This window comes from Magallana gigas, chromosome 1, assembly GCF_963853765.1.
Source record: "Magallana gigas chromosome 1, xbMagGiga1.1, whole genome shotgun sequence".
NCBI classification, from domain to species: Eukaryota; Metazoa; Mollusca; class Bivalvia; order Ostreida; family Ostreidae; genus Magallana; species Magallana gigas.
The window spans coordinates 54,882,864-54,908,817 of NC_088853.1; the positions used below are offsets into that span (position 1 = coordinate 54,882,864).

At 37.2% G+C, this 25,954-nt stretch overlaps 3 protein-coding genes across 4 annotated transcripts; 2 read left to right on the plus strand and 1 right to left on the minus strand.

Moving 5' to 3' along the window:
- Positions 1–8,757: 8,757 nt before the first annotated feature.
- Positions 8,758–14,296, plus strand: LOC105324442 (uncharacterized). The gene is made up of 12 exons (XM_066076768.1): positions 8,758–9,221; positions 9,761–9,964; positions 10,112–10,204; positions 10,351–10,443; positions 10,706–10,976; positions 11,309–11,591; positions 11,739–11,975; positions 12,189–12,265; positions 12,407–12,511; positions 12,713–12,930; positions 13,284–13,448; positions 13,751–14,296. The coding sequence occupies exons 1-12, from the start codon at positions 9,022–9,024 to the stop codon at positions 14,040–14,042; spliced, it is 2,238 nt and encodes a 745-aa protein (XP_065932840.1). The 5' UTR covers positions 8,758–9,021; the 3' UTR covers positions 14,043–14,296.
- Positions 14,297–14,374: 78 nt separating this feature from the next.
- Positions 14,375–15,658, minus strand: LOC109617677 (uncharacterized). The gene is made up of 3 exons (XM_034460903.2): positions 15,193–15,658; positions 14,794–15,036; positions 14,375–14,638 (listed from the first exon to the last, which is right to left on the minus strand). The coding sequence occupies exons 1-3, from the start codon at positions 15,478–15,480 to the stop codon at positions 14,375–14,377; spliced, it is 795 nt and encodes a 264-aa protein (XP_034316794.2). The 5' UTR covers positions 15,481–15,658.
- A 5-nt stretch (positions 15,659–15,663) lies between these two features.
- Positions 15,664–23,018, plus strand: LOC117692490 (uncharacterized). Of its 2 annotated transcripts, XR_010710983.1 has the most exons (3): positions 15,664–15,800; positions 16,156–22,573; positions 22,928–23,018. XR_010710983.1 is itself a non-coding variant. In XM_066076266.1 (2 exons), the coding sequence occupies exon 2, from the start codon at positions 16,260–16,262 to the stop codon at positions 22,371–22,373; it is 6,114 nt and encodes a 2,037-aa protein (XP_065932338.1). In that variant the 5' UTR covers positions 15,664–15,800; positions 16,156–16,259; the 3' UTR covers positions 22,374–22,888. The 2 variants fall into 2 exon arrangements, 1 of the variants encoding a protein (XP_065932338.1); XM_066076266.1 differs by lacking the exon at positions 22,928–23,018 and having other exon boundaries at positions 16,156–22,888.
- The last annotated feature ends 2,936 nt before the right edge of the window (positions 23,019–25,954 follow it).

The following is a 25,954-nucleotide window of genomic DNA, read 5'->3' on the forward strand; positions in this document are numbered from 1 at the left end:
TAAATAGAACACTTTATCATACAAAAGTCATTACCTTGTTCTAGTCATATCAATAGTGCTTTGTGTATACATATTTTACACTGTACAATTTATTTTAGGTCAGGTTTTTATATTAATAATATTATCCTTTTTGCTGTAATACATTTTAATTATTTTTTTTATGAAATCAACATTTAGGTGTTTATAGGTATATTCACAATTCTGTGTAACAAGGTAGGTAAACTAAATTTTTGTAATATTTTTTGTAAAGAGTGATTTTTTTTTTAATTTAAAAATAACATGTAGGTCTATGGATAATTATCTATTTTAGATTTTTTTTTTGAATTAAAAATGTATAATGACTAATTTTTTATTAACCAAAAATATATAACATGTTAGGATCTTATTTTTACAATCTGTAGTTTACAAAAACAATTTTACCAAACTTTATAAAACTATTTTCCAAATATAAGGTGTAATTTTATATTATGTAATTAATTTCTTAAGATACCATTTTACTGTTACTGTAGTATAATATCATATGTATATTTTTTATTTTATTCATACGATGCAGTGTCATCCTTTAATAAATTTAAAAAAAAAAAAAAACCAATCTTTTTTTCTGTTGTTCTATGGAGAAGGGAGAGATAATTTGAAAAGCCAGGCTGTAGAGTTATCGTTCTTTTTGCAGTGTTAAGAAAAAAGACATAAATATTTGAAAAGCAAAAAAAAGAATCAGAATATTTTCATCTTTTTTTTATATAGATGTCAGATTTCCTATGCAAGTACTGCGGTTTAATATCTAAGAATCACCTTGAAGGTCAAATGCATGAAGATGGACATAACCGTCTAATGCTATCGAATAATGATGATGATGACACGGTAATGATATATAATTGTTATCAGTAACTAATCTTAATTACATAATCATACATTTTTACTCAGTTAAGAATATTAATTATAAAAACCAACGATTTCATCTGACTATGAATTACGGAAGTATCGCATCCTTAAACGTTTTCAATTTTAAAATTACAATCGATTTATTGTTTCCGGATTAATCAAGAAAGACGAAGTAAGTAGTAAAATCATAAAAAAGACCATTACACTATTTAGATTAAATTACATGTTCATTTTCTGATTACACATCAATATTTTTAAACTAGATAAACACCTTCTTCTTATGCGGATACTGTGGATTATTGTTTGACGATGACAACGAAGGTCAAAGACACGAGAGTGAACACGAACTTCATCATGACGGTGTAAAGGGGGCAACATCCCACTCAAAAACAGTTATTATTTTTTTACTTGCTTTTTTTATTGATAACGTGCAACATTAAAGAAGAATGGAATATTATTACATTGCATATTTCAAAGCAAATACACACACCCTCGTTTATAATTGAGTCACACTAAAAAAAAAAGAATTGCAGGAGTAAGTTTATCAAGCAATGGACACAAATTAACCATGCATTGGAGAAGTTTCAGTGCATGGTTTTTGTTCTCTTATAGTTAACAAGGTTCACATTCCATGCGTTATACCTCAACATGTGTACAAAGTACAATATTTTTTTTAAAAATAATTGATACAACCACTTTTTTGTTGATCAAGCTGTACATGTTTGAAGATAGAACATTTTTTTTAAATCCAAAATTCCTGTAGGTGTTGGCACGATAAAAGATTCTCTCACTGACAAAATATTCATTACAAAGACGTCTAAATTCCAGACTGTAACCTTAAAACAAATCAAAAACAGTAATTTAATGAATTTTATTTTTCCGAACTTCTAAATTTTTGCATAAAAATAAGAATTTTTTTTTAATCCTCTACTGTTTAAGATTGTACAATGCATGGTAAACTCACCCTATATTCTTTGTAATACAAATTAATACATTGCACATAAAGACAAGAACAATTTTACAAAAAAAACATTTTATTATAAAAAATTTAAACCGTGTTTTGTAGGATCAAGAACATCATTGCCATCATTGTGATAAAGTAATGAGCAATGAACACATCCTGATGTTTCACGAATTAGCTCATGATTTGGATCAAATGGATTACAGCGGAAGGTCCATGGTCCCCGTTGATTCCCAATTTAACATGTGAACCTATGGAAGAGGACCATGTTGCAGATCAAGAAATGGCTCCTGAATCCATGGAAACCGATGAAGCATCAACCTCTACTAGAACCAACTCATCTCAGATTGGTTTTGGCAGTGTGAAAAAAATACCATATACCATTCAAAAAGTAGGAGAACGAACTATAATGAAAAATAATGCTATCGATATAAACTACAATATTCGATTAAATGCAGAAAACCCTGAACAAGGAATGAGGCTGACTGATCTGCTTCGTGAATTAGAAGATATGTTTGACATCATTCTCAATGAAACAGCTCGAGGACTTGACCCTTTTTTGGATCTTGGACGAGTCATCATTCATCACATGGGATTGTATAATCCTGTGTATGTACCACTAAGGCCCTTGAAAGATCTTACTGGAAAAAGTGTGATGGAGAACTTACAAAATGTCTTAAACAGCCATGAAAATCTTTCTCTAGATAAAAGTTTTTATTTAAATGTGGGGTTAATGAAAGTTCCAAAGGGCGGTACAAAAGGCAAACATATTAACAAAGCTGGCAGCAGCAATGATTCTCTCAGAATCAAAAGATCATGTATCAAAATTCAAAACACAGATGAATTATGCCTTGCTCGAAGCATTTGCATGGGACTTCTCAAATTACATCAAATTCCAACACCCGAATGGCTAAATTTAGTACACCAAAGTGACAAAAGAACAATAGAAGAAAAAGTAATGGAATTGCAGAAATGTCCAATTTGGTTGTTGTGCTGTAATCAAACAAGAGTTATGCCCCTTTTTTATCTTTGTTGTACGAGTTTTCTAATGTTTTTGTATTTTGTTGGAACTCTTCAATGTATTCGTTGATCCAACGTTTTACCTAGTCGAAATACACGAGGTGCTCCACCTTCGTTTTCTTGATTTTGCTATCCTAGCCTGCTCAAAATGTAAGACTGATTATATAAACTCATAGTTATGAATATCCCTGTTTCTTAGATTGCTTTTTATGTGTAAATCAACTCTTTTTAATCGAACACGCTTTAATATTTTAATCGATACTTTGGCGGCCATTTTTAAATGTGCTATTTCTGTATATTTAGTATCAACAATTTGTTTGAAAAGTTTCTGGTATATTAATAGTTCTTGAATTTATTAAGCTTTCTGAATATGTAATTTCTCTCTATTAACTCTTAAAGATAGCTTGCTAGAATAGAAATGCATGTGACTGTGTGTGTATTGTATGACATGGTATTGTAATGGTGTCTTTATTTGTGTTCTATTTTTTGTTACAGCCTTTTACCATATGTTGGCGCACGCTTTATCAATAAAACTTAGAAGATTGTAACATTGCCTTCCATGGTTAACTTAGCTGTTCTTCTAACAGCACAGTTGTACAAAGAATTAATGAAGCACACCAAAAAAAAATAATGAACGTCAAAAAAAACAAGATATCTGTGAGCCAATGCTCACTAGTGATACCCCCGCTCTGATGTGAATATGCAAAATTAGCAAAGTCGACATTTAACAGAAAGCTGGCATCCGATTGGTACAGAAATATATCCCACAATATGGCATGCGAAAACAAATAGTGTGTTAAAATTTCAAGCATCTGCGATAAATAGCTTTTGAGAAATCTTTGACAAAAATTTGTTTGAAAATTTTTGCTAAAATAAACAAAGTACTAATTTAACAGGAAGTTGACGCTCGATTGGTACAAAAATATATCCCACGATATGGCATGCCTTAACAAAGACTGTGTAAAAATTTCAAGCATCTGCGATAAATAGCTGCTGAGAAATCTTTGACGAAAATTTGTTTGAAAATTTTGGCTAAAAATAAACAAAGTCATTCTTTAACAGGAAGTTGACGTCCGATTGATACAAAAATATATCCCACAATATGGCATGCCAAAAAAAAAAAGTGTGTTAAAATTTCAAGCATCTGCGATAAATAGTTGCTGAGAAATCTTTGACAGAAATTTGTTTGAAAATTTTGGTTAAAAAATAAGCAAAGTACTCATTAAACAGGAAGTTGATGTCCGATTGGTACAAAAATACATCCCACGATATGGCATGCCTTAACAAACACTGTGTAAAAATTTCAAGCATCTGCGATAAACAGTTGCTGAGAATTCTTTGACAAAAATTTGTTTGAAAATTTTTGCTAAAAATAAACAAAGTCGTCATTTAACAGAAAGTTGATGTCTGATTGGTACAGAAATATATCCCACAATATGGCATGCGAAAACAAATAGTGTGTTAAAATTTCAAGCATCTGCGATAAATAGCTTTTGAGAAATCTTTGACAAAAATTTGTTTGAAAATTTTTGCTAAAATAAACAAAGTACTAATTTAACAGGAAGTTGACGCTCGATTGGTACAAAAATATATCCCACGATATGGCATGCCTTAACAAAGACTGTGTAAAAATTTCAAGCATCTGCGATAAATAGCTGCTGAGAAATCTTTGACGAAAATTTGTTTGAAAATTTTGGCTAAAAATAAACAAAGTCATTCTTTAACAGGAAGTTGACGTCCGATTGATACAAAAATATATCCCACAATATGGCATGATTTAATAAACACTGTGTAAAAATTTCAAGCATCTGCGATAAATAGTTGCTGAGATAAATGCGACAGAAATTTTTGTTACGGACGGACAGACAGACAGACAGACGGACGGACAGACAGACACAAAAGGGTAAAACAGTATACCCCTCTCCTTCGGAGCGGGGGTATAATTAGCCATTTTGTTATGCCAGAAAGCCAATGTAAGCAGTGAGAGACGTCTGTCCATTCAAGACATTCATGCTTTTGAGAACGTATTGAATGTTGATATTCTAGTTGTCAGTGCTACTACAAGTAATAAATTCATACGAACTGCTTGAGATATTTAATGTAATGGGTGTGAAATCTACTTCTGTGTTTTTATGATGGCTACTGTGAGTGTTATCTCACCAGCCCGTGCATTGATTTCAATCGAATGAATATTTTGACCAGTTTCATAAAAAGATGCAGTTTGAAAATCTATTTTGAACTGACAATCTGTGGATTTCATTGTTTCGCTGCGGTGAAGCCCAAGTCCAAGCAGCTTTAAGGATTGTTTTTTTACAGAAGTTCTTACAAGCATGGTTACTCTTATGTTAAAGGAATATTTAGTTGATGATTGTGGTTCACATGTATTACCTAGTTTTTCATTTTTAAAGTTTTGAAGCAGAAGCAGCATCATTAATGAAAAATTAGGATAAATATATATATGATAATTGTTTTAATGATTTTTCATTGGTTTTACCATGGGAGAATATGACGCGTGAAAACTTTTGCATTAAAGTTGTATTTATTTTGTTTATAATTTTAGGGAGGAAGACGTCGCAGCCATGGTCGTTGAAGAAGTGGATACGATTGTACCTGTAGTTGGTGAGGACAAAGCTGATGATGAGTTACTTGCTGAGGACAAGGCAGATAAGGAAGTTGATAATGAACAGAGGTGGTTACAGAGGACATCGATAATTTACTTCTCAAGTAAACATTGTTTCTACGGGTCTGCTATTGACTACTCACACTTGTTTGAATTAGATGCTTTTGAGAACATGTCAAATCTGTTATCTTTTAAATGGATTTAGGGGTCTCTTCTGTTTTGATTTGAGCATGTATGTCATTTTAAGATTCTTTTCCAGATTTTGCTCAAACACAAATTTCTCTTTAAAATGAAAATGTTTAAATTTGGTTCTTTAAATTTGGTTCTAAATACACAGTAGTATTTTGTTTTGATGTTTGTAATTTGTCCATTTCTGTCTTGGGAAAAAACTTTTCAAAATTGAAACTGTTTGATGTTCATTTATTTTAATGGGTGTTTTTTTTTTTTTGCAGTTTAGGGTGAGCTTTATTTTAATGTGTTTATTTAGGGTTAATTTTTGGATGTTGGTTTCTTTTGAATGTTGTTTTAAAATATGAAGTTGAAATTTTTAAAATTCAGCAAGTTCTGAAATGATTATATATAAGCTCTTCCATGGTGTTCACTCCGGAACTTACTTTTTTACTGCAATTGCATGTTGGATCGAATTTTGTACATCAATAAACTAAAGTTTTTATTTTGGTATGTAAGGCTTCATGAGATGATATTTTTTTGTTTCTTAGTATTTAAGGATTTACTTTTTCTGCAATCTCATGTTGGATTGAATTTTGTAAATCAATAAACTGAAGTTTTAGTTTGTTAATGCAAGGCTTAATGAGATATATTTTTCATTTGTGTTTGTTAGAATTTAAAGTTTTTTAAGAACAATGATCTGTTTGTGCAATGTTCAAGATTTAGCTCATATTCATCTTATTTGACTAGTTTGTGTTAAGTAGAGGTTCTACATTACTTTGTGTTTTTCATGATGAAATCGTTGAGAGAGGTAAATGTCGTATTGTTTGCTTTTTTGGTCTCAATGAAAATTTAGTTTTTCTGTCGTAATTTGCAAATTCTTTTCCTTACTTTAAAGATACATGAACATTTTTATTTTGTTTTGTGGAGAAGTTTTGTGATGGTTATTTGATAGGGGTTTATTTAAAGGAAATAATTTGAAATGTGGGAAGATTGGTTTGAATGTTAATGGGTGTATTTTGGATACGTTGAAAGCCTGCTTGAGTTGAATTATGTTCCATAAACTAACCCCATTTACCAGCATTGATTCCACACTTACAATCCATATCAGTACCCGGCATACTTTGACAACAGACATCACTACATCACATCATACACGCACCGCAGACAGCAGTACACTGTCTACTCGACCCACCATTTTCCGGCCCCAAAGTGCACATTACACGCAGACTATCATCATTTCTACTTTAATTACTAACAATTTAATACATTACATTCCGTCAACAACAATACTGACAGTCACATAGAACATACTCCGTCGACAGAGGACGTAACGGATACAACCCGGCCAGGTACAACGACCCACCGGAGAAGAGACAGCGACACAATCCGTAAAAAAGTAAACCATTTGACAAACTTTACTTCTTGTGGTTGATGACATTATTTCCTTTTGTATCAGCATGCGTGTGGTTTTATAAAATCAAGCGAAATCAAAAGAAAGCTAGAGAAAACCTAATGCGTATGTCTGATGCAACAGCTTGGGCGCTTATTCGGCGACTAATTCTCATGAAGAAACGAATTTGTTTTTCTGTATTAATTCCATGAAATAAATTGGTTTCAAAATTTTCGCAACGATTTCTTAGATTACACTTTTAACAACAAGGAAAGGGTTCAAATCAATCGTTATATTGTTAGATTGCATGTTTTCTTTTCGTACGGTGCATGATTTATAAACTGTTTCTATATTTTTTTTTATATCATTACTACATATGCATGAGGTGAAGTTGCATGATGCGGTAGTTCATATCCATGTTAGTAAATGTGTGAGGTATTCTTGTAAAAAAAAAAAAGGGGGGGGGGGTGATTATTCAGAAAAATGGCAATATTAGAAAATACAGAATATAAAGCAAATTTTTAAAAAGAAATAGTCATATCAAACAATAATAGCATTTAAATAATAAATTAACTCTTAAATTAAAAAAATAAAAAGAAGGCATTTACAATATCTATTTATTTAATAAAAAGAAAACCCAACATTTTCCCTCTCTAAACATTGTTTTGATATTATTTTAGTAACTGAAGCTTATAACATGAGTGTGGCGGCGCTCGCCATTGTAGTGGTGATGGTCTTGGGGTGCGCACTGCGCGCACTCCTCAAGTATTTCCACGTACAGTGCCGGGCCCCAGTGCGGAGGCTTCCGCGGTCCAAGCAAAAGTTGTGTAGACTGAAGGAGGGGTCCCGGATTTCTCCACAACCCACCATCAGCGGAGGTCTTAAGGTAAATGATATTTTAATCAAAATTCATTAGATAGTTATATATCTTACTTGATCATACATTATGTAAATATCAGTAGAAAAAGTACATGTATAATATAATATTTATGGTTATAAAACACAGAATATATGATAAAATATTGTTTTAGATCGAAGAGGAGGAAATGACTACTCATGAAACAAGTGTCCAAACAAGTGCCCCAGAGGAAAAGGACAACTCCCCCAGCACAAACACGCGCTCCAGGACATCATAAAGTAAGTACATGTACTTTAAACCATTAATATTACAACCATTGATGGTGAATATTTTGGGAACACGCCTTGCTCTTAACAGCACACTAAATGAATAAGGCGTATTAAACTTCCAGCTGAAAATCAACAATTTACAGTTCTTATTCAGTCTTACACCACAGCAAGTAAAACAAAGAGTGACAGTAACTGTGTTTAATCATAGTATTCCGTTCTCAATTTCACTATCTGAGCACACATTTGAAGACAATGATTATTTACAGAACTATGTGATGCAATTTTTGCAGTGGTATTTTGTTTTTTTGACAATTAGATTCCATCAAAGGAGGGAGATTCTTGTAGAATGAACATATCTCTTAAAATTTGCATACCAATATTCTTCAGTTAAGAGATAATACAGCTAGAGGAGAAAAAAAAATTACTCGAGTATTGTGATGCAGATGGGACATTGTTTACACTAATCCTTTATATAATGTGTGTTTTACCCTCTCCTTGTAATCCCGTGCAGTTTTACGCGGGCTATCGGAAGTTTGACATAAAATAAACTTACTGCTAGTTTGCGTGTCTTATTCTTAAAGGCATAATATCTATGAAAATACGTATTATTTTATATTGCTTTGAATGTCGTGATATGCTAAGATTATGATATTATTAAAAGGATTTCTCTCTCGTAAATATCAATTTTTACTGTTATATGTAGACTAAACAAGCGAAATGACATTTTCTTGAATTCTTGTGCAGGATGACAAAAATTCGATTTGATCCCGCCTCTATTCATATGACCCCAAGTTTGAACTCTTTCGGAAAGCTTTTCGCGCATGCTCAACGCGGTAAATTAAAACAAACATGTCGGAAAACAGCAAATCTAACCGAGGAAGAAAGAGATGTTTAACCGATTCTGCGAGAAAAAGAAATAGAGCCACAGTAGCATCTAAATGGAACAAAAGCAGAGTATATATTGGTAATCAGTTTGAACGCTGGAATGAATTGAAGGCCATATTGAATGTGGATACGCATGCCGAAGTAGCCAATGTTTTGCTGAACAAGTGAGTCTCACACACGTGTTTTAGTTAACGTTTGTTTGTCTTTTATTCAAACAATTATTTTTGTAGAAGTGATACATAGATAGAAACCAATCATAAGTTATTTTTTCGAGAATATAGCCGATAAAAAAGAAGCAAAAATACAAGAAAAGTATTGTTAGACATTTACGATATGCACTCAGATATAAGAGGCCTCCGAAGGGGAAATCAAAATCAAAATATATATACCCATGTTTGCAACTCAAATATTAGTTTGATTTTAATATAGGAAGTAAAAAATAAAACATATATGGATTAGAAATAAATAAATACTAGTTCATAGTTGTCAAAAGGATTAAAGTCTCTAATGAAAAAAGCCTCTGTACATACATTGTGTGCAGGTGTGTATTGCATAGTTTGTGCGATTGTGTGTTTACAACTACTTGCACATTCAGTAGAGTTTTGATTTGGAAATTTTAACGCCCCCTGCGCAGCTCTACATTGCTTAAATATCATTTTTGTTAATGATTTCTGTTTATTAGCTTTGTAACATTCTTTTGTAGTTATCATGCAAATAATATAGTTGATGCAGTCAGTGATTATCAACCAAACTCCCAAAAATCTGAAACAGAAGAATTAGAAAGAACAGTTAATGTAGTTTCAAAGGATACAGCTGTAACTTCAACACCTGGACCATCACATATACATTCTCGTTTCCACACCACATGTGATGTGTCAGACATATCATCGGCTGGAGAATATCATAGGTAGTTTGCGATTAATTTTACATGTTGTGAGAATATTGCCTTCCTTATTTTTTATAAGCATTACTGATTTACTGTATCAAGTATAGTTTCCTATGACAGCCATCAGTGGGACCCTCTCTTAATGAGCTAACTTTATTGTATTTACAGAGAGTCAGACATGTCGGGTATTGAAGAGTTTTGTAGTAGTGCGAAAAAAGCGTATGAAATTGAGAAGTCAACTTCCTTTATTAATCCTTTCGAGTAAGTTGTGTTTTGTGATCATATTATTGCATAAAGCTTACAAAAGATTAGCAGAATAAAAATTGAATGTTATTATGATTTGTGTCTTACAGTGGTTACCATAGTTTTATTTATGAAAATTAATGAGTTTTGTTTGTTCATAACAGTCTTACAATTGACGAGGATGAAATGTGCTTGCTGGACGATGATTCGTCTGATTCTGATGAGGAATTTCAGCCAAATTTCAACTTAACACTCAGGTAACAGCTATATCTAGCTAAAAACTGTTAGAATTGTTTTAAGTATTTAATCTAAAGAATTGCTGCATCCATAAATCAATTTATAAACTCTATCAAAGCTGATGTAGAATTCTGTTATGGAGGATGTATATCATATCTTCCTTTGAAACACCTTCTGTTCATTGAAATTTGTGTCACTAGTCTTTCAACAGTCTATGCTCTAATTGCAATTGTGGATTGTATAGCTGTTTCATTGTAAATATATATGTATTTAATTTTACAGACCAAGTAATGCAGACCAGCTTCCTATAGAGTACTCGGATGATGAGTCTGACACATGTGATGATGACCCTGCTGATGCTGCAGAAACAGACTACAAGAGAGTAAACAGTATTGAGGACGTAGAAACTTTAATTACTGACCGCCCTCTTCTTGTATACCAACAGCCCTTGTTGGATTTGGCCAACACACAGATTAGTACTATCTGCAAAATTTGTAATGAAGCTGTCAGCATTTGTGTGGATAATATTGGTTCAGCAACATATCTTAAATGGGTAAGAACCATTCAGAACATGTTTTAATGAGGGAGAATAAAGGTCTCAAAGTCAGTTCAAAAGACATGGTGACATACAAACTCATGATTTACCAACTAAAGACTTTTTATATGATTTCCACATTTTTTTTTATCATATGAAAAGATGAACTTTTGAAAAAATCACAGTGTTTTAAAGTGAATTGTTGGATATTTTTATTGATTTTTTTTTTATTGAAAGATTTTGTAAAAACCATGCAGTTTAAAAGTTTTTCTTTCAATATTTATGAATTTATAAAGCCTGTTTTGTTGAAATCTCAATCCAGATTACTGATACATATTTTTTTATTGTAGGTCTGCAAATTAGGTCATGTTGCGAATAGGTGGTGTTCGCAGTCAATTCTCAACAGAAGAATGCATGCTGGAGACCTTGTTTTTGCATCAGCCATCCTATTGTCGGGCAACAATTTCCAGAAAATTTCAACACTGGCAAAGTTCTTAAAACTTCCAATTCTTAGCTCCTCATCATTTCACAGAATTCAAAAAACCTACCTTGTTCCATCAATTGACAGATTTTGGATTCAGAAACAAGAAAGTACTCTTAGAGAATTTCAAAATACAGATATAATAGTTTTAGGTAAATACTAAATAATATAGCCAATTTAAATTGAATACAAAAAAATTAATTTAAAAAGAAGAGTGAAGTATGGAATTCATGAAATGGTATACATGTTTCATTTAACTTGAGATATTTTATTCTGCATAGCCATACACTCATTTTTAGGTGATGGGCGTATGGATAGCCCAGGACACTGTGCACAATACTGTTCATACACCTTCATGGAGTATACATCCAAGAAAATTCTATGCATCACAACAATGGACAAACGAAGTACTGACCGGAAAAGCACCAACCTGGAGAAAGCTTGCTTCCTGCGAGGGATGCAGTTTTTTAAAGACAAAGGCATCAAAGTTGTAGAGGTGGTGACTGATGCACATGTCCAAATCGCTTCAGTAATGAGTATGTACATAGTGATATGATCATAAAATTCATTAGCTATTAAGCTAAAAATGTAATAAACTTGTTTAAGTGTTTTTACAAATCATATTTTGTGTAATTTTATATCTCATGGAAATTTATTTTCTGTATAAGTGTGTCTAATTCCTTTCTATGCTCTTGATTCTTGTTTTATCAATCTCATATGTTATACATATACTTTATGTTGATTATTAGGAAAGGATTTCCCGGATATAAAGCATTCTTTTGATGTCTGGCACGGGACAAAGAATTTGGGAAAGAAACTCACAAAGGTATAGACATTACTACTAAGTTAAATATAGACATTAATACTATTAAGTTAAATGTATATATGCGTGTAATGAAAACCATGACTTTACCTGTTGTTTGAGACTAGTCTGTGATTACCTACATTTATTGAACATGACATGTAGATCAGTCAAGAAAAAGGAAACAAAGAATTGAGTGGATGGGTCAAGGATGTAGTAAATCATTATTGGCACAGTGCAGAAGTTTCTACCACTTGTGAAGAGTTTCTTGTAAGTTTTAATTCACCTAAAGTTCAGAATATTTCGTATATTACCTCAGTACCAGTAACTATTATTAGTTTTGCTTTTGAGTCCCTGCAAAGAAAATCTAAATATTGTAATGTATAGGGTAATTTTGTCATATTCAAAAATTATCTTTTGTTGATTATTTTTACAATGACTTATATAATTATTCTTTTAATTGTATTTAAGGATGTTTGGTATGGTATGCTCCATCATATTGTAAATGAACATGAGTGGTTTGTACCATTTGCAAACTCTACGGTAAGCACTTGCCAACACGGCCCTTTAGAAGATGGTAGTCAGACAAAGGAGTACCTTAAGAAAGGATCAGCAGCCCATAATGCACTTAGACAAATCGTAATGGATAAACGGCTTGTGAAAAACATTCCATACTACCTTAACTGCCGGTATGTAAACTTATTGAAGGATAAAATTTTCCCCATTAGCTTGGAATAAATAATTTCGACTATCTATATTAATTTTAATGATCTTTTGGTGCATAATTTGACGTTTTTTATTATATATATGAAAGAAAAATGCATAGTATTTATTGGGTCTCTACAATGTACTGCACATTTCATGTTTTAACATATTTATAAAATAAAGAATGTACTATTGTAACCCTTGACATCTTTCAAACAAGACCAACTTTTAATGCTATCCATACAACCTTCAGCATTATCAAATATCCAACTCTGCATAGCAATTTAAAAAAAAAACAATCTCTTTCACAATCATATTGACTTTTCATTCATTGTAGGAGCACGTCAGAACTGGAAAATTTTCAAAATCTAATTCTGGTGTATTCCTCCAAGAGACACTCTTACAGCCCTCCAGTATATAGGGCCAGAAACAGGTTGGCTGCCCTTGACCATAATTCTCATGCAGAGCGAGAGGTGATGAAGAACAAAGATGGTTCTCTGAGGTTTGTAATGTTCGTCAAATATAATGCATAATATATCCAAAAATACTGGACAGAAAAACAATCACACTATCCCTTAAAATATTTACAGCCAACCAGTTTTGAATAAATCAGATAGTTTTTGCCCAATACAGCAACTGGCCTGGATGGAAAAAATGATGAAAATATATAAGCCATTTGAATAGCATCTCATTTTTTTTTTTATTTCTTGGCATTTACTTTGTAAAACCAGACCATATTCAAAATGAATGTTTTGTATTGCAGTTTTATCCAAGCATAATTTATTCATTTATGGTTATATGTAGGTGGCAAAGAAGTTACAACAAAAAAACATCTAGATGGTCTGTCCACCCTGTAAAAGTGGAGAAAAATTACAGTTATGTTCAAGACCTAATTCGGCATATCATCACCAGCAGGATAGAGGATGACATTGGAATGAACAGACCCATGGAATTGGAGGCAGACGATCCATGGCGGATATCTGCCCATTTGGCACCAGTTCCACCACCATCAACGAGAGACATTGTGGCTTCTCAAATTTCTAGATTCGAAAATCTAAATAAAACAATTGAGTACTGGACAGCGGAGGGGCAGTAAAGCTTTCATTTGTGACAATATTATGCCATTGATAGGGCTGGGTAATGCCTAGAGATTTCCATATTGCCATGTTCTGTGATATTTATCTCTGTGATATTTATCATATATTTTATTACAGGGAGCTAGACATAGTGGTTTGCTTCACTTGCATATGGATGATGCTGTAATCAGAGAATGGTTACAGGTTTTTCTCTTTGATAATTGTATGTCATTAGTCATCAATTTAAATAAATAAATCATGTTTTTTTTATTGATATCTGAGATTTTATATTACACTACTTTGATCTGATTAAAAACAGAACAAACACTTTTCCTGCAAATGTAATTTAATTTCAATTGAACCTCCCCCCAACGAAACCTTTATATTGTCCAAATGGATTGGGATACTTGTCCCGGATGCGCCAAACACAACAGCTGGGTATCACACGTCTAATCCCTGCCCCAAGTCTGCCATGTTGCCAGACTATGAACTGCCTGTAGGCCGCAAATCTGTTTGCTCTATTAAGGTCTTCATCAGGGGGCATGACGAGCAACTCCTCCCTCAGCCTTCTTGCCACTGCAAGAACTGCCTCGTCCAGGACAATCAAGTAGAAGTCCTGCAGAAATAGGAATATGAATTCATATGACATATCCCTTGAGCTATTTTGTTATCTAAATTATATAACTACTCGTTAGTTTAAAAGTGATTAAATGAAGGTATAATACTGAAACTTAATCAAAGTGAATCTGATTTGTTAACTTGGTTACATACAGGCAGTCTTGAGTAGCAGTTTGGTCTAGTTCTGCCACAACATCGTCTCTCTGCTTCCGTTGGCATTTCCCGGCAATATGTGCAGGTACACCAGGCCGGGGTAGGACCATCTGGTGGAGGATGATGTCCGCCATGCTGTCCGTCGTCCCTGTCCAAAACGTCGAACACGAATTCAGGGTGTTGTGATGCGATATCAACAACAAGTCCCCTCAGGTCACAATCCGATAGACGAGAAATTCTATCCTGAAATGATTAAAAACAATTTTTGCATGTCAGCACATTTTTTCCAGAATGGAACATATTCGGTCACAAATTGTTGAAAAACAATATTCTTATATCCATGAATTTTCTTTTAATACATATGTCAGGATAACTTATTTAAAATATTAATATTTATACCTGCAACTGACGATTTCTCTCCTCTAAAGTAGCTGCTGCTACCTGAGCCCTGTTGGGTCCATCAGCAGCTCCCCTGCGTGGTTGACCTCTTCCTCTTGAAGCTCTCCTTGGTCCTCTGCCCCTCCCTCTTACACCCCTGAGGGTGTCACGACCCCGGCCCCTACCTCTACCTCTACCTCTACCTCTTCTAATTGTCTGGTCAGGATCAGCTGGCTCGCTGCTGTCAGAACTACCGGTATCATGTGGATACATTGAGCTTCTAGAGTCCTGAAATAACCACCAATACATGTTTGTCTTTGTTATATATAAAAAAAAGTAAGACGGGTGTTAACTTGTATCTGATAGATCGATTTTTTTGATTGATTTTTTTTTCATTTTACATTTTTGGTTGGTTATTACAGTGTTTAGTTGTATGTTTAATTGATCCCCCCCCCCCTAATTTTGAAGCAGAGAACCATCATTTCTGCTTTGCTGTCATGTTTCGTGTACATTTTATTTTTTGTTACGAAAGATTTGTCGTACGACTTAATTTTTTATGTTGGAAAACCGCGCCATACTCGATGTATGCACAACTCTGATTCTCTGTATCGAGGCTTGTAATCCACAGTGTAAGTCTTTTGACATTTGTAAACTAGGTTATTTCAACATATTTTTAGGTGAATTATCTGTATGTTTCATGTCAGTAATGCTAAGCGATGCATATTCTTGAAATCTTGTATTTTATGTTTACCATGTGCTCGGTGTATGGGGCGCCATTTTGTCCATCATATTTCTGGTCATTTAATTTCGAGTTGCAGTTGATTAATTTACTTTAACTTGCTGTTTATCATATGAATAGACTGAATTCAACTGTTTAAATCATATGTGTAAGGTTTCATAATCTAATTGCAAACTCTGTCCTAATATTTTTTGTATGGAAACCTGTACCAGTCATTGATTGTTACATTTTTTTTTTTGTTACAGCTTTTTACCGTCGTCTGAGACGGTTATCTGTCTCCCAAATAAACTGATTTCACCGACACTTGTGAGTCCGACTTTTATTGGGGCAGAACAGTAAAAAGACTAGGATGTCTACCTCAGCAGAGCAGATCACTCCCGACTCAACAGAGGGCACCCAGGTCACTCCTGACCCTACAGAGGATGCCCGGGAATCACAGACGACTGATGGCAAGAGGCAGTACGTCACACAAGATGAAGAGGAGTATCAGGAAGAGTACTATCAGGATGAGGACTCCTTTGCCGACATCTTAGCGAAGAAGAGGGCTGATGTAAGCCGAGCAAAGGCTAGGATGGCATACACCGCCAGAGAATTGGAGCTCAGGAAACAACGAGTGGAACTCGATGCTGCAATGGAAATGCTACATCTCGAGAGAGAGGCTGCAGAAGCTGAAGCTGATTGTCAAGCCTTTGAATCGACCATGATACAGATGTCACCTATGAAGAGACGAACGAGTTCCTTAGGCGAAGTCAGCAACTTTAAACCAGGACAGGATCAATCCACTCCACGTCAACCTTCTGCATCGCCAGGACTACTGACCGGTACTTCCGATCCGACTCAACTTGACCCGGATGCACAACCCTATGTACCTGCAGCACAGCCTTTGGTTCCTGACACACAGCCGTCCATGCCTGTCGCACAACCGTACGTGCCTACTGCACAGCCTTATGTGCGTGCCGCACAGCCGTACGTGCCTACTGCACAGCCTTATGTGCCTGCCCCACAGCCCAACGTGCCTGCCGCACAGCCTTATGTGCCTGCCGCACAACCTCACGTGCCTGCCGCACAACCTTACGTGCCTGCCGCACAACCTCACGTGCCTGCCGCACAGCCTCATGTGCCTGCCGCACAGCCTTACGTGCCTGCTGCACAACCTCACATGCCTGCCGCACAACCTCACGTGCCTGCCGCACAACCTCACGTGCCTGCCGCACAGCCATCCATGCCTGCCGCGCAGCCATCCGTTCCTGCCGCACAGCCTCATGTGCCTGCCGCACACCCTCACGTGCCTACCGCACACCCTCACGTGCCTGTCGCACAACCGTATGTGGCTGCCTCACACCCCTTATCACCACTTGTGACTGATCAGGGACCACAAGTAACTGATGTTACCCGATTCCTCCTGAGGAAGGACTTGCTATTCTCCAGACTTACTCACTTTGACGATAGACCAGAATCATACAGTGCCTGGAAACACAGCTTTATGTGTGTAGTGAATGAGCTTCAAGTCTTGGACTCCGAGCAGATGGACCTTCTTATCAAGTACTTAGGTCCGGAATCTAAGAAGCACGCAACAAGCATGAGGACATCCAACATCTTCGACATCTCAAGAGGACTAAGAAGACTTTGGGAAAGGTTGGATGAGCGCTATGGTGCACCAGAACATGTGGAAGCATCCGTAAGAGCCAAACTGTTGAGTTTCCCAAAGCTTGGCAACAGAGATCATCAAAAACTTTACGATCTGTCAGACATTCTTATGGAGATGAAGTTTTTGAAGGAGGATCCGAAGTACAGTGCAATGTTGGCCTATCTAGACTCATCCTCAGGGATTAGACCCATCATTTCAAAACTTCCGTATGGCCTGCAGGAGAAATGGACCAACAGAGCCATGAAGTACAAGCTTGAACATCAGACTGTGTTTCCACCCTTTGGTGTGTTTGTTGACTTCATGAAGGAGATGAGCAGAGTGAAAAACGACCCAAGTTTTGCGTATCACACTGACGCTAACCACAACGAAAAGCAGCCTATGAACGTTCCAAGGGGAAGAGTGAACACGAAGAAAACCACAGTGTATCAACCAACAGGATCCGGAAATCTGAACGAGCCGAAGCTTGATGTGTGTATAATTCACACCGGTCCGGGTGTTAAACACAGTGTCAATAACTGTCGAGTGTTTAAGGCCAAGCCTATTGAAGAACGTATGAAGTTGCTCCGTGAACACAGACTCTGTTTTCGGTGTTGTTCCGCAAGTCATAGGAAACAAGACTGTAAAGAGGCCATCATGTGCAAGGAATGCGGAAGTGAGTTCCACACTACGTCTCTCCATGTTGATTCGTCACCAGCTCCTACCACTGGAAGGGCCTCATCAGTTCATGGCGGGGAGGAGGCTCCTAGGCGTCAGCAAGTAACAAAAGAACAGCACGTCACAACCATAAACAGCAACTGCACAGAAGTAGGGAAGGAATTTAAGGGAAAATCTTGTGCAAGAATTGTTCCCGCGACTGTCACCTATGATGGAAGAGCTGTCTCTCTGTATGCTATGCTTGACGACCAGAGTAACAAGACCTTGGCTAAGAAGGAATTGTTTGACTTGCTGAACATCAATACAGAGACAATACCTTACCTGATGACGTCATGTTCTGGACAAGTGACAACCTTCGGGAGAACTGCCTCAGGACTCTATATTGAATCAGCCAGGGGTGAGACCAGACTACCCTTGCCGTGCACGTTAGAGTGTGATGAAATACCGAACAACTACCAAGAGATCCCTACACCTGACGTTGCTCTTCAGCACAAGCACATGCGGGATATAGCCGGCGACATCCTACCCATTGACGCTTCAAGAAAAATTCTGTTGCTGATAGGAAGAGACCTTCCTCAAGTCCACCATGTTCTTGAGCAGCGCATAGGACGTGACCACGAACCATTTGCACAGAGGTCACCCCTTGGTTGGACGATCATCGGCGACACATGCTTGTCTGGACAACACAGACCAAGAGCTGCGAATGTGTACAAGACCTTCATCACGGACAGCGGACGTGGAACTATTCTTGAACCATGTGCCCAGTACTTATCCGTGAGAGAGAAGCTTCCAACCAGAGATGTGACAAACAGATTACGGGTATCTGACACTTCATCTGATGAACACTTATTCAGACGCACACCAGATGATAACAAAGTGGGATCATCAGTGGAAGATAGGATGTTTATGGACATCATGAACAAAGAACTATTGATAGGTGAGGATGGAAAGTGGGTAGCTCCCCTACCCTTCCGCCAACCAAGATTACGACTACCAAACAACTATGAGGTTGCATTGAGACGTGCACGAGCCTTGGACGCAAGTCTCAAGAGGGATCCAGTAAAGAAGGAACACTTTGCGACCTTTATGACAAAGCTGTTCGACAACGATCATGCTGAGAAAGCACCCACTTCCAAGTCAACGCAGGAGCAGTGGTTTCTTCCTCTCTTCGGGGTCTACCACCCTCAGAAACCTCACCAGATCCGGGGCGTATTTGATTCCTCTGCGAAGTTCAAGGGAACCTCTTTGAACGACCAACTGCTGTCTGGCCCGAACCTCACCAACAGCTTGCTTGGAGTGTTGCTTCGTTTCAGGAAGGAGATGATTGCTGTCGTAGCAGACGTGCAGCACATGTTTCACTGCTTCACCGTCAGAGAAGAGCACAGAGACTTTCTCAGCTTCCTTTGGTACAAGGACAACGAGATCGGAACGGAACTAACAGAATTCCGAATGAAGGTCCACGTTTTTGGTAATAGTCCTTCTCCGGCCATAGCGACACTGGGCCTCAGGAAGATCTCAGAACTATCTGAGGAAAGCCATGGACCTGATGTCAAGGAGTTCATCAAGAGGAACTTCTACGTTGATGATGGTCTGACATCATGCTCAACAAGCCAAGAAGCAGTAGACCTGATGTGCAGAACCCAGGACGCATTGAAGCAATACGGGAACCTAAGGCTCCACAAGTTCGCATCAAACAGCGCGGATGTCATGAAGGCGTTTGAGCCACGAGACTTAGCACAGGACATCTACGACCTGAACCTTGATGAGGACCAGCTCGTGCAACGGAGTCTTGGTATGCGATGGAACTTGTCGAGTGATATGTTCGAGTTCCGCATCTCTACTGATGACAAGCCCACAACACGCAGAGGTGTACTGTCGACAGTGAACAGCCTCTTCGATCCATTAGGCTTTCTCTCACCTGTTATCATCAGCGGGAAACTCATTCTTAGAGACGTAGTGACCTGTACCTCAGACTGGGATGAGCCGCTGCCGGACCATATTCTGGCAACCTGGGAAGAGTGGAGTTCATCTCTGAAGGAGTTGGAGAAGATCCACATACCCAGAACAACCGTGGTACATCTTAGCAAGGCAGTAAGAAAGGAACTGTGGACATATGCGGACGCGTCAGAGAAAGCCATAGCTGCCGTTTCTTACATGAAGGTGTACTACGAAGATGGCTCTGCGATGACTGGATTTCTACTAGGGAAGTCTAAAGTGGCACCAGTATCAGGCCATACCATACCCCGTTTAGAGCTTTGTGCAGCTGTTCTAGCCATTGAGATATCGCAGATAGTCATGGATCACATGGACATAATGTTCGACTCGGTGAAGTATTTTTCCGACAGTCGTGTGGTATTGGGGTATATCCACAATGATAAGAGACGATTTTTTATTTACGTCTCCAACAGGGTCGAGAAAATCAGAAGCCTTAGTGAGCCGTCGCAGTGGAACTTTGTGCCGACACACCTCAACCCTGCTGACGAGGGCACTAGAGGCGTAGTTCCTAAGGACATTGGAGAGTGTGCTTGGCTTAGAGGAACTACTCACCTGCAGCGCATTGACGACGAAACCAAGGCAGAAGGGTTTCCCCTACAGGAACCTCTGTCAGACAGAGAAGTCAGACCTGTATGTTTGAAGACTGAGTGTGAACCTATGCTTGGAACTCAGAGATATGAGAGATTTTCCAGCTGGGACAGATTGGTCGAGGGTATCGCCCTGCTCCAGCGATTCATCATAAGCAGAAAGGGAGGTAAATCACAGATTTTACCGAAGTCCATAGACTACTCTCAAAGAGCAGAAAACTACATTATCAAGACAGTGCAAAGAGAAGTCTATTGTGAGGAGATTTACTGTCTGAGGTCCAAACAACCATTGCCGAAGAATAGCAGCATTCTTGCATTGAGTCCGTTCCTCGACGACGATGGTATTGTTAGAGTTGGTGGACGCTTAAGACATCTCAACGATGCGACTGTCTGCAAGAACCCTATACTGATACCGGGGAAGCATCACATTGCGACCTTACTTGTACGCAAGTACCATCAACTGGTGCAACACCAAGGGCGCCACTTTACGGAGGGAAAGGTCAGGTCCTGTGGGTTCTGGGTCACCGGCTGCAAGCGCCTTGTTTCGTCCCTCATTCACAAGTGTGTTACTTGTCGGCGACAACGTGGGAGCTTCGCAACCCAGAAGATGTCTGACTTGCCTACAGACCGCATACTGCCAGGAGAGCCACCGTTCACTTCGGTGGGAGTAGATATCTTTGGGCCCTGGGACGTCGTGACTCGTCGCACTCGGGGAGTTCCAGCCAACGGCAAACGATGGGCAGCACTGTTCACATGTCTGGTGACACGCGCAGTCCATGTCGAGGTAGTAGAGGAGATGTCCGCATCATCCTTCATCAACGCCCTGAAGCGCTTTACAGCCATACGAGGACAGGCAAAGGAGTACCGTTCCGACAGAGGAACCAACTTTGTTGGCGCTACCGACCCTCTACAGATCGACGCAATCAACGTGGAAGATCGTCAGGTCAAGGATTTCCTGCACTCTCGGGGGACAACCTGGATTTTCAACCCGCCCCATGCATCCCATATGGGTGGAGCTTGGGAGCGCATGATAGGGTTGACACGGCGCATATTGGACAACATGTTGAAGGATCATTCAGCACAGGGTCTTACGCACGAGGTACTTACCACCTTTCTGGCCGAGGCAAGTGCGATCATAAATTCTCGCCCACTTACCGCCGTTTCGTCAGATCCAGACTCGCCTTTTGTCCTTACCCCAAGCATTTTGCTTACTCAGAAGACGGATGTACCGACCGAAGCTGTATGCGACACAACTGCTAAGGACCTCTTCAAGGTACAGTGGAAGAGAGTACAGCACCTCGCCAAGATGTTCTGGGACAAATGGAAGAAGGAATACCTGCATACCTTGCAAGCGCGTAAGAAGTGGCATCATGGTCAACGTAACATTAGTGTTGGTGACATAGTGTTGTTAAAGGATGTCGAAACCCATCGCAACAACTGGCCGCTTGGACGCATTACTGCAACGTTTCCTGGCAAGGACAACTTGGTTCGCAAGGTTGAAGTACGTGTCAGCAAGGACGGCAAGACCACCTCTTACGTCAGACCAGTGACGGAACTCATTTTATTATTGGAGAACTGAATGTTTTCTGTACTAAATTGTATTCAAATCTTGTGTGATATAATTTTATATATCAGACGGGGAGTGTCATGTTTCGTGTACATTTTATTTTTTGTTACGAAAGATTTGTCGTACGACTTAATTTTTTATGTTGGAAAACCGCGCCATACTCGATGTATGCACAACTCTGATTCTCTGTATCGAGGCTTGTAATCCACAGTGTAAGTCTTTTGACATTTGTAAACTAGGTTATTTCAACATATTTTTAGGTGAATTATCTGTATGTTTCATGTCAGTAATGCTAAGCGATGCATATTCTTGAAATCTTGTATTTTATGTTTACCATGTGCTCGGTGTATGGGGCGCCATTTTGTCCATCATATTTCTGGTCATTTAATTTCGAGTTGCAGTTGATTAATTTACTTTAACTTGCTGTTTATCATATGAATAGACTGAATTCAACTGTTTAAATCATATGTGTAAGGTTTCATAATCTAATTGCAAACTCTGTCCTAATATTTTTTGTATGGAAACCTGTACCAGTCATTGATTGTTACATTTTTTTTTTGTTACAGCTTTTTACCGTCGTCTGAGACGGTTATCTGTCTCCCAAATAAACTGATTTCACCGACACTTGTGAGTCCGACTTTTATTGGGGCAGAACATTTGCAGATAAACTGGAATGTGCATATTTACAGGGGGTAAAATCTAAAGATATTTTACGTAAATTCTAACATGACACAGTCACCTGAAATTTTATTATAAACTTGCAAAGGTGGCTCAATATAACCAAAACAATTCAATCCCCTCTAGAAATAAAGTGTTAAAGGGAAGGATTTTCCCATCACACTTATATAAAAGAGGTAGAATATTTCAATCTTTGGCTGTATATTGAACGACTTGTTGATAAAAAAAAACAGGTGTCCGTGATAATAAAAATAGAACGTCTATATGTTAACTGATGAAACAGAGACACTACACATCGAATATCATATTTATCAATTTTTCATACCCATTTTTTTCCGTATATAATAATCTAGTTTGTATTATAAGTATGAAACGCTCACAATTTATTATGATGTTTTATGTTGCAATTTTACTGGAATAAAAAAAATACCCCTTTGGGTACCCCATTCATGTTTCAATGTACAAAACATCGAACGGAAACAATTGTCATTGATCTATTACAATTTATTAATAGAAATGGATTAAATAATACTTTCTGGAAGGGATAGGCTTGCAATACACCTTCCACTATGTATGAATAATTTTATTATCACATAAGATTTCTGTCATGTGCTTACCTCGTCATCCATTACGCTGCATCCGGGTATGTAAAACTCAGCTTCGGTAGACGTCGGAAAAACTTCCGATGCATAATTAACACGGTGAGTTCGGACGAGTTTAATCAATTAATTAATGATTAGGAGACTTTTTATAGACACAGTGATGCATTATTTAAGTATTTGATGTTATATCTTTGTTTTATGGTAACTTTCAGCAATATGAAAAGTACATCAAAATCTTAGACAATATGCCTTTAATCACCATTTACTGTGGTGCTTCGAACCTGAAGCACTACAGTATCAAAGGTAGAACAAGTAAAAAGCACTCAATCCAGGAAAAGAAAGCTTTAAGATCCTGAGATAAGACAGCAGGGACAGTTTAGAAATACTAATGCTTAAAGTAAGAAACGACAGGTTCCTACCATAAAACACCGAGCTATTCCAAAGAAAACAAATACCTAGAGAAAATGTTGAAGATGATGGAAGTTTTATCATGAAGTTAGCTAGACGTACACACGGAGGGGTTTCTTTAGATGAGCACGACAGGCTGGTCATGGAGCATTTCTTACAAGGTACGTCCCGAGTTCAGAAGATATATTATGATGGCCAACCCCCAGAGGTTTTACCAGACTTTTAGGATAGGAAAAAGAGAAGAATCTAATGAGCAATTAATCACCAGTAGTCATTAAAAACCTTCCAAAGTCAACGTAGTGGCAAGTGAGATGAAAATATTAATGGATTCCTTTGAGGAGATGACAGGGAAGCTTGACAAGATTGCAGAGAAACAGGATGGTCTAAACATTACGATTATGAAACGTACATCATATACTCGAAATGTTAGTCAAACCAGAAGTTGTAAGGTTTTGCGGACGAACAAATCAACTCGATAGAGATTGTCAAATTGCACCAAGCACTAAAAAAAATTCACAACAGCTCCTCAACGTACCGGTTTAAACTAAATCAGACCCCCTAAAAAGTATGGAAGGGAATTACCGCCAAAATTATATGTATCTTGCTTTTATTCTTATTCATTACATTTTCACATGTATGTTACTTAATTGTATTCATATCCTTGCTTACATGTATTATATTTCACCTTGATTCTGTTTTATTCATTCTGTTATGATTCATTCTATGTTGCGTTATTCCGTTTCTGTTCGTATAACTTCTTACTTCTGTCTTGTATTTTAATTCCGGTTATTTACTACATCTCCATTACAAACGTAAATTCGATTACGCATACCATGAAGCGCTTTCAGTGAACACCAATACAAGTCCCATGAATATAATGAGGCATTATTACGCCAGGCGTCAGTGCGTTCGCTACAATTGCTCCCCAAAGAGGAACCTTCAATTTCACAAATACGAAACTAACTATCAATATTTGAATATGGCGACGGGGTAGGTGAACAGAAGATTTTTAAAATTTGATTTTAATTTATGCATGCAGGCTCTAAAATATACACATTATAGATAACTTTCTTCATGACATATTATGTTCTATGTACAGCCATAATGCAGGCAATAATTCCTGCGATGAAGTTACCCCGAGGTACATGTACAGTGCAGTAGTTGGTCATACTATAGTATACAATAAGAACAAACACATAATCCATCTCTGCATTCGATTTGTCCTTTTTGCACATGAAATTCAACAACAGATCTATATGCGAGCACATTTTCCCTGATATGGCCATTAATAACAAGTTATGAAGAATTGCTTGATAAATGTCAGGTGAAAGTCAATGATATAAATGACATATCGTTTGTGAGGCCCAAAAAATAAACTATATTTAATAAAAGAAATAACTAAAAACTACATCATTAATGGGATTATAACTTATACATGCCCTACATGTACACGTATTTACGATGCAAGCTTTTTAATCTTCAATCTGACAAAATTAATTAAGTTAAACTTAAAGTTAAATGTTTGAATCTATTTAGAGTAGCAGTTATGTATTCTACATGTACGTCAATTTACCACAATTAAAATTTATAAATGTTTCAAAAAGTGAATAACAGATGAGAGCATAATACACATGTATACTTATTCACATAATTATGTAAAAATTAATTTTAGGACATATACTTGCATCCTAAACAAGGTGGCATGAAGTTTCTTTGCAGCTGTCTGCAAGTCTTTCTCTTTATCTCCACTGCTAAGAGGTGGCCTACAATAAAATTCCAATTCAGTAAGATTTTTTGTAGTACCTAAAGATTATATATTCAGGATATTGTTGGTTTTGTAACTATAGATAGTTTACAAATATGCTTGATGAGCACCTGTATTTGTTGCAGAGAGCACTAATGATT